The sequence below is a fragment of the Macrobrachium rosenbergii genome, chromosome 2 (assembly GCF_040412425.1).
Source record: "Macrobrachium rosenbergii isolate ZJJX-2024 chromosome 2, ASM4041242v1, whole genome shotgun sequence".
Classification (NCBI taxonomy): Eukaryota; Metazoa; Arthropoda; class Malacostraca; order Decapoda; family Palaemonidae; genus Macrobrachium; species Macrobrachium rosenbergii.
In genome coordinates, this window is record NC_089742.1 from 13096666 (window position 1) to 13106266 (window position 9601).

General features: G+C 38.4%; 1 protein-coding gene across 1 annotated transcript in view; it reads left to right on the forward strand.

Annotated features, from left to right (window-relative positions):
• Positions 1-9365, forward strand: part of LOC136842441 (uncharacterized) — a 78006-nt gene extending 68641 nt beyond the window's left edge. Inside the window, exons 4-6 of the mRNA XM_067109787.1 lie at positions 5589-6848; positions 7873-8170; positions 8342-9365. Of these exons, the coding sequence (XP_066965888.1) occupies positions 5589-6848; positions 7873-8170; positions 8342-9365 (2582 nt within the window). The remainder of the gene's footprint in view (positions 1-5588; positions 6849-7872; positions 8171-8341) is intronic.
• The last annotated feature ends 236 nt before the right edge of the window (positions 9366-9601 follow it).

Consider the following 9601-nt stretch of genomic DNA (forward strand, 5'->3'; position numbering starts at 1 on the left):
TTAATCTTTGGGGGAGTGATTTGCCTGTGAAGCCTGTATAAGGTTGGTCACAATCGAGGCAAGGTATTTCGTAAACTCCTGTGTCTTTGGGGACTGGTTTTTTTGGACGTTAATCAGGGATTTGGCTCAGGTATTTGGGTAGGTAAAAGCAAAAGGTTAGAGTTTCCAAGCGTCTGTGCCAACGTCTTAATCCTGTTCAGGTGTGGGATTTTTATTTTATTGTTGGGGGTCTCTCTGGTCTTGTTAAGGTGGGGACAGTAGAAAATAGTGTTTGCTTAGTGGGTCGATTTCTCAATTAAATGGTCAGGGTACTTTAAAGATGAAAGCTGCTTACAGATTAGTTCAATTTCCTTTTCCATGAAATCCGAGGAGCAAATTCGCAAGGCTTTTAAGAATAAATTGCTGGCTACGCCAATTTTGATAGGGATGTTACAATAGCTATAAAATGGATGTATGACAGAGAGAAAATTGGCTTTCTGTATTTGATAAATTTGTATTCTGTCGTGTCTCTAATTATCAGAACGTCATCAAAAGGAATTTTGTTGCCTGTTTCTCATTCAACTTAAAATTTGATGCTAGGCACTAATGCATTTAATTTTGAAAGAAATTCATTGAAGTTGCACTACTTATTATCCCAAAAATGTTAAGATATCTACACATATCTCACACATAGCATGTCTTTAGGTTTTATTGCGTTTATTATTACAGTTTCAAAATATTCCATGTAGAGATTGGCTAAAACAGGACTTAAAGGGCTGCCCATGCTGCACCCGAATTTTTGTTTATAGAATGACTGCCCGAATGAAAAGATGTCATTTGATACAAACAATTCAACTACATATATTATTTTATCTAGGGCTAGTGGGAAATGACCTGAATAGGGGGCTAATTTTCCCTCAAAACCTGTAGAACGTCATGCACTGGCACTTTGGGAATAAGGAATCTACATCGAAACTTTGAAGTATTATGTTGTGAAGTGGTATATGTGCTTCTTTGAATATGTGACAGAAATCTTCAGAATGTTTAATGTGACTGGGAGAAAAAGTGCCTAAGAAAGGGGAAAGAAAGCTGGCTAACCACCTAGAAATTTAATCATTGAAAGCTCCGGCACATGAGATGATAGGTCTGAATGGAAGATTATCTTTGTGAGTTTTGGAAAAGCCCTAAAAGTAAGGTAGTTTTGGGTTGGAGACTTTAAATTTCTTCAGTAGTTCAGTGCTCTTTTTGTCTTTACCAGTTAATCTTACTTTTGTAAAAAAAATTCTGTGGGGACGTTTTGGAGGTGATTTTTCGTTAATTTGCCATAAGTGTTAGCGTCGAGGTAAAAGTCTTTGTCCATAATCATGATTTTGCCGTCTTTGTCGGATTTACTTATTACAACATCTAATTTTTGTAGCTAGCAGATGGCTTTCATAAATCTACCGGGGACAGGATATTTCTTATTAAGGTCAGCTATTGCATTTAGTAGGATGCCTTTTAAACATATCTCTTCTCGGCTGTAACTTTTATCAGACATGAATTTGTCAAAAGCAACCATGACATCTAGGTTATTTTTCAGGTCTGCCATGAGGGCAAAGGATAAACCAAGGTTTAAAACTAAGTGCTGGATAATGGTGATGGGGGGACGTTTGATAAATTTAAAACTTTATCTTTGTTGCTCAAGATTGTTCCAAGTGCTGCTATTTATTAAGTAACCTTACGGGATAGTCTCTTGGAATGAGTCGCTCTATTATAGGTGAATGCACATATATTTGTTTAGTATTTATGTTGTTACTATATTTACATCATAATAAGTAATGTTTGTATGTATATAGCGATTTCGAGTTAAAAGACCCAACTGTAATTACCAGATAAGTAATGAAGATTGGTTGTTTTAACTTGTTTTAGACCGTTGTTTAAATACTGTTTGTCTCTCTTTCCGAGGTGAAACAGGAATCATAACTTTCATTCGTGGTGCTGCTTTGCTGAAGAGCTCGAGATCCCTGCCACCTTGGATTTTATACATCAGCCCTACTTGAAAGTGCTCTTCGTCGGTGTTGGTTGTTTATCGGCACCGAAGTATTGGTGTTTGGTGTTTTGAGTTAAATGATGTGCACTGATCGCTATGATCGAGGGAAGTGTTTATTGGCCGGTCGAAGGCACGAAAGCATGTTTGAGGGTTGTGGCCTTATGCAAAAGGGATAAGTGGCCGTCCGCGACAGTATCCCTGAGTGTACTCGGTATCTTTCCTTGTATTTTGGTTATTATTACCTATTGCTATTTTATATATATTATTAAATAAGATACCTATTGGATATATATATATATTATATATATATATATATATATATATATATATATATATATATATATATCTTCTAAAAATAATTTTTCTATTTTCGTTACGTATTGGTACTGAAGGTGGTGAAAGTCATTATTGATAGTAATGGCCGTTTTACTTATTGATATTTGTTTGTCATTTATTATATTCACTTGACTGTTCCATATTGTTCACTTTTATTATCAATTATATGTTAGATATCTTTTTGCTAAATGTTATAATTAAAACTTTAAAAACCCCATATACTTGTTTATCACCACTTCGTCTACATCTTCTAAAAGACTAAAAGAACCTTCAAGTGCTATTGCAGCAATATATATTAATTAGTGAATAGACTTGTGACAATAGGCAACAATGTCAAAAAATGAAACCAGATAAATTCTTTCTTCCAGGAATATCTTGTGTGAGAGAGGGAAGGGGTCAGATTGCAGGGTCCAACTCGCGAATCCGTGCATTTTCGGAAGGACTTATTCCTTCAGACATTCTTCTAAAAAGTATTTTTGATTCTTCAGTCGTAATCTGTTCAGTTCTTTGTCGAACTTACTAAAATCGGGCTTGACTTCTGGATGTGAGCAAAGAGACGTAGAAAGACGATTGAACTCCATATGGGCTAAAGACGACTGTGAAATATTTTCTGTTAAAACAGAATTCCATCAAATATAAGGGAGCCCATAGAAACGCCAAAATGTGGAAAATAAAGGTTATATTTCAGAGACCAAACCCTCTCTCTCCTCAGGCAAATAGTGAATCAGAAAAAAATACAGAAAAGCGGTATTTATACAGAAGATCCACAAATTAGTCGTTAAATCACTCCAGTTGACAATTTCTCTTTAATCTTTTAATCGCTGGTTGGAGGAAGATTTTATTTTTAATATCTGAATCCCAAGCGCATCTTGAGAGTTTCATTGCATTTCTTTGTTTAATCCATGCTGATTCCACCATCTGGCTTTTGAACCGACAACTGCTGCAATAAATTATACGAGACATATAGCACTTGAAACAATCATGAGCAAGAAGATAAAGTTTTAAATTTATCAAACACCCCCTTCACCATTAACCAACACTTAGTTTTGAACCTTGGTTTATGCTTTGCCCTCATGCCAGACCGGAAAAATAACCTAGATTTCATTGTTGCTTTTCAAAATTCATATCTGATAAAAATTACAGCCGAGAAGAGATAAGTTTAAAAGGCATCTTACTAAATGCAGTAGCTGACCTTAATAAGAAATACCTTGTCCCTCGTAGATTTATGAAAGCCATCCGCTCGCTACAAAAATTAGATGTTGTAATAAGTAAATCCGACAAAGGCGGCAAAATCGTGATTATGGAAAAAGACTTTTACCTCGACAAAATCAACCAACTCCTTAGTGACACTAATACATTGACAAATTAACGAAAAATCCCCTCCAAAACGTCCCCACAGAATTTTTTTTTTAAGAAAAGTAAGACTAATTGGCAAAAACAATAAGAGCATTGAACTACTGGAGAAATATAAAGTCTTCAACCCAAAACTACCTTACTTTTATGGCCTTCCCAAAACTCATAAAGATAACTTCCATGTAGACCTATCATCTCATGTGCCGGAGCTTTCAATGATAAAATTTCTAAGTTGTTAATCGGCCTCCTTTTCCCTTTCTTAGGCACATTTTCTCCCAGTCACATTAAACATTCTGAAGATTTCTGTCACAAATTCAAAGAAACACGTATACCACTTCACAACATAATGCTTCTAAATTTCGATGTAGATTCCTTATTCCCAAAGTACCAGTACATGACGTTCTACAGGTTTTGAGGGAAAAATTAGCCCCCTATTCAGATAATTTCCCACTAGCCCTAGATAAAATAATATAGTTAGTTGAATTATGTGTATCAAATAAACTTTTTTCATTCTGGGAGTCATTCTATAAACAAAAATTCGGGTGCAGCATGGGCAACCCTTTAAATCCTATTTTAAACAAACTAAACATGGAATATTTTGAAACTAATAATATAAACGCAAAAAAACATGAAGACATGCTATGGATTGTACGACAATCATCAAGATCGAATCACGCAACGGATCGTGATGTTTTATTGTCAACCAAGTATTGCCAATTTGGCAACACATTTAGCATTGTATGTTTAGGCTCACGTAAAAATACCCACATGTATTATCATTGCCAGGAGCAATAGGGAATCTGTAATCTTAGTATATATATACACACTACATTCAATATCATCTCTGCTGCTACATAATTATATCATTTTTAGGATATGAGTAACTGCATCTGGCTACAATGGTAGGGAATAGAAGAAGAATAAGAACACACGCCGACGCAACTCCCATCTCTGTATCCTCTTGTATACGTTAATTCTGTTCGAGAATACATTACCATTTTAAAAGAACCTACCGGTATTCATTCACTACCTCATACTGGGAATTACACCCAAAGAAGATGGCGCAGTGATTATGAGAAAGTGGTAAAAAACTCGAAAGAAAAGTTTTAAGGAAACCCCGCCATCAGCTCAGTGTTTCAAGCGAAGTGAACTGTAAACTTTTCGTCATTTTCAAAGTGATACTGACTTTTCAGTTAATCGCAGTGAAGTGTATAAGTGCAGTGTAGTGCATAAAGTGTAGTGTGGCAATGTTACGGTGTGTATTACGTTTAGGGACTTGTATTCATCATTTAATGAGCACACGGCCCCTTTTCATGTCCGTTTCTGCTTCCTGTTGTATTCCCTCTCAAACACCGTCATCGGGTAACTGATCACACTGTCAGTGCCACTCTCGCACGCACGCACTCAGCGACTCGGCGGAGAGCGGCAGTCATTTCTCCCGCCTTCCTCCTCCACTCCGTGACGTCATCTCCTTCACTGTTAAGTCATCACTGACGAGAGACATCTTACGATGGGCGGCAAAAACAAGAATAAAGATGCTACAGGGATTTCTACGCCTTCTGAGAATATCGGAGCTACAAGTATGGATTCTTCTATCAACCCCCCTACCTCTTCAGCCTCAACCAATGATGTTTTAATGCAATTGTTGCAACAGCAGCAACTCATGCAGCAACAACAGCATTTTATGCAACAACATCAACAAATGGCTAAAATTTTGGCTAGTATACAGCAGGGTATTCACACAACTCCCACTACAAACTGCACCAAAAAAGCTCAGGTTCACTTACCTGAGAGCTAAAACTGGATGTTTCACTTAGAGGAGCTCAAGAATGGAAGTTAAAATGGAGCGATTATACAACCCTTATTGATTTTCATACATTGCCTCAACCAGAGCAGTTTGCTTCTTTGAGACTTTGCTTAGAAGATGAAGTTTCGCGTGTCTTAGATCACACTTTGGGAGTGAAACCTGATTCAACTCTACCTGTGGACGACATTATCAACAAAATTATAACCCACATCAAGGAACAGAGGAATGAATCTCTTAGAAGACTGGAATTCACCAAATGCAGGCAACAACCTGGGGAGACCTTCGACGACTTTTGGGTAAGATTGAAGCAAATTGCTGATGATATTGACTTGTGTAAAGGAAGCAATTGTGTTGATAATCAGCTGAAACATGCAATACTTGTCGGTTTAACGGATAATGAAACAGTGCAGCATTTATTAAGAATGAAAGCCAATACATCATTATCTGACTTCCTGACTGTTGTTCGTTCTCGTGAAGCAGCACAAAGGACTTCAAGTGCCATACAAGTGGAGTATCAACCAGCTAAAGGCACAATGAATGCAATTTCAACATACAAGAAGAGTATGAAGAAACAAGATCATCGAAACAAGCAAGAAGCCTCATCAAATAAGAAAGCAACCCCAGAAGAAGCATTGCAGAAGAAAACAAATACAGGCCAATCTTGTTATTGGTGCGCAGGTGATCGTCATCCTAGAAACAAGTGCCCAGCAAAGGACGCAGAGTGCGCAACATGCAACAAAAAAGGACATTTCGCAAAGATCTGCTTCAAGTCCCACCAAAGCAATTCAAGAGGACATTCACCTAACCAAAAGGGCAATCAAAATCAAGGGATCATATCAAGTTTAAAATCTGAGGCTAATGTCAGAGCCATCAATGCTGGAAAAATAGGACCACCTTGTCCTGTGATTCCATTACAAATAGTATTCGGGAACAAGCAAGGACTATTAGATGTAATTCCAGACACAGGATCAGACACAACTGTTATAGGTAGACAACACTTACAAAGCTTGGGAATTCAACTAAAAGATTTTGACTCGTCTGATACCCTGAGACTACAAAACCCTGACGACAGTATTTCAACGGTAACGTCCTGGGATCCATGCAAGCACTATGACGTACTGGGAATGAGAGCACGACTGGGGATAAATGTCATGCCCAATCTCTCCCGACCTCTATTATCATGGTCTCACTGCTCAAGCCCTTCGGATTGGAATTTCCTCAACAAATACCGAAGAAGAGTGAACAAGGTCAATCTCAAAACAACTCCCTGCCGCCTCTCATCATCAGGATCACCGCCAAGAAAGTCTTCAGCAGACATCAAGCCCTTCAGCAATTTCCTGATGTGTTAGTAACAAAGGATGACCTTTTGCATCATCCCTTAGTGGACGGATTGAGCTTGAGTGTGAAGTAAAACAGGTTTGTGAAGGTGGATGGATTGCGCTCCAGTGTGAAGCAGAATTACGCACCAATGTTATTTTATGGTAATAATGATTCGAAACAAGGGTGCCAGTACTTCTACATGTTATAAATTCACTAATGGCAACTTTTATACAGACGTGAGAGCTAGGCCAGTATCAGTAATGCTTGTGACTTCAAGGGGAAAGGTACTGCCACCTCTTTCTCACATGAGTCTTTTTGTAAATCTCCTTGTAAATATATGAAGGGGTTGTTGTTGTTTTTTGTTTTTGTCTTTTACGATAGTATGTCGGTTGTAAATGTAATTTTACAAAGAAAATTGCAAAGAAATATTAGAAAAAGCATGTAAAAGTAAAAAAAAAAGTTACTGAATCTTCCTTCTCGTAAACTTACATGAATATTTTACAACAAATATGCAAAAAATTTGTTACTGCTTTTATTTTTTATCTTTTGATATTGTGTGAGCAGTAATAATAATTTTACAAAATCCTAAGAACTTATTTATTAGAAAAAACATATATAAGTTGGTAAAATTTACGATTGTCTTGTAAATGAGGCCCCACAAGGGGTTGTAAATAGTCATTTTCAACTTCTCATCTGGAAGGTAGGAAAAATTTTTAGAATTTTTTATTTATACAGTGTGAATGTACGTGTCATTCTCTTTCCATTGATGTGATTTTTTTTTTATTTTGTCAACCTCAAAGTTTCCCCGGTCTGGGGTGCTGCACATTGATAAATTATGCCGTCCCTTAAGGGTTAAAAAAAATGTCTGGTTCGCCTATGAAAATACATCTCGGGGAAAATGCAAAGCCATTTGCCATTCATACCGCAAGATAAGTGCCATATGCTTGGCAAGAAGACGTCAAGAACGAACTAGAATCACTGGTCACTCAAGGTATTATAGCACCAGCAGGAGATCAGCCATCTGTATGCTGCCATCCTATGGTTGCAGTTCCCAAACCAGAAGGAGGTGTGTGGATCACCGTGGACATGACGAAACTTAATACTCAAGTGGATCGTCTAACCCACCCCTCACTGACGCCACAGGAAGCCATAAGGCGTATCGATCGAAAAGCAAAATATTTTACAACATTTGACGCACTACATGGCTACTGGCAAATACCACTGGCGGAAGAAGACCATCATCTTACAACATTCATCTCCCCACTAGGACACTTCACATTTTGCCGAGGACCAATGGGCCTTTGCTCAACTGGTGATGAATATAACCGTCGAGGTGACAAAGCTTTGTCAGGAATACCTAACCTCGCTAAAGTTGTCGATGATATCATCATATGGGATGACGACCTTGAAAGTCATTGCCAACGTATCAAAGACGTTTTGAACCGATGTCTTGCTCATGGAATAACTTTGAATACTGAGAAAATGTGAATTGCTTCTCCCAGTGTATCATTTTGCAGATATACCATTTCTGAGACAGGTATAGCAGCTAACAAAGATAAAATAAAAGCAATCACTGACTTCCCTGCACCAACTAATATCACAGACTTAAGGTCATTCATGGGACTCGTAAATCAATTGGCTGAATTCACTCCAGACATCGCTTCAACCACACAAGTTCTTCGACCACTTATGAGCCCAAAGAATTCAGTTATATGGACATCAGATCATAACGCAGCTTTTCTGAAGACGAAGAAAGCACTTGCAGAACCCCCCATATTGGCGCATTTCAACCATACTCTACCAACGGTGCTACAGACGGACGCATCAAGGCTCAACAGTATTGGTTACGCCCTCTTACTAGAACATGCAGGTGTATGGCGTTTGGTCCAATGTGGATCACGTTTTTTGGCAGATGTGGAAAGAAGGTACTGTACAATCGAATTGGAAATGCTTGCAGTAGTGTGGGCCATGAAGAAATGCAAATATTATCTCCTAGGTCTAGCACAATTTAGTCACATAACTGACCATAAACCACTGATTCCACTACTAAACTCATATACTTTGGACAGTATCGAAAATCCAAGACTACAGAGACTACAAGAGAAAATTTCAGGATACGTCTTCACTAGTACATGGCGCAAGGGCAAAGACCTCTGCATACCAGATGCTCTTTCACGTGCCCCAGTGGACACACCTATGGAAGACGACATAACCCTGGGAAATGAGACAAGTATGTGCATCAGAAGTGCTGTAATACGTAGCATCACCAATATAAGCAACCTCTCTATCTCTGCAGGACCAGTTACAACTACTCAAGACACTTCATCTAGTGACCCCATCCTGGAAGAAATACGCTGTGCAGCACTCACCAACAAAACCTACAAACAGATCATCGAACAAGTGATAACAGGATTTCCCCCCTCAAACAAGGCACTTCCAGAAGATCTATTACCTTACTGGAAAGTACGTGACCAATTATCTTTAGATGGGAACCTCATATTATATGGTGCAAGAATCCTAGTGCCACTAAACCTTCGATGACAGGTTTTGACGAGACTTCACGACAGTCATTGCGTTACTGAAGGAACCAAACGACGAGCAAGACAAACCGTATGGTGGCCAAGTACCAATAATGACATCTCTAATGTACAGTAGTTCGCACATGCGAGGCATGTTAGGTCATGCTCCCAAGTCAACAAAAAGAACCATACCTCACCAATACTGACACACCCTCTAGACCGTTTGAGTCCGTGTCTGCAGATTTCTTCAGTGGTGCT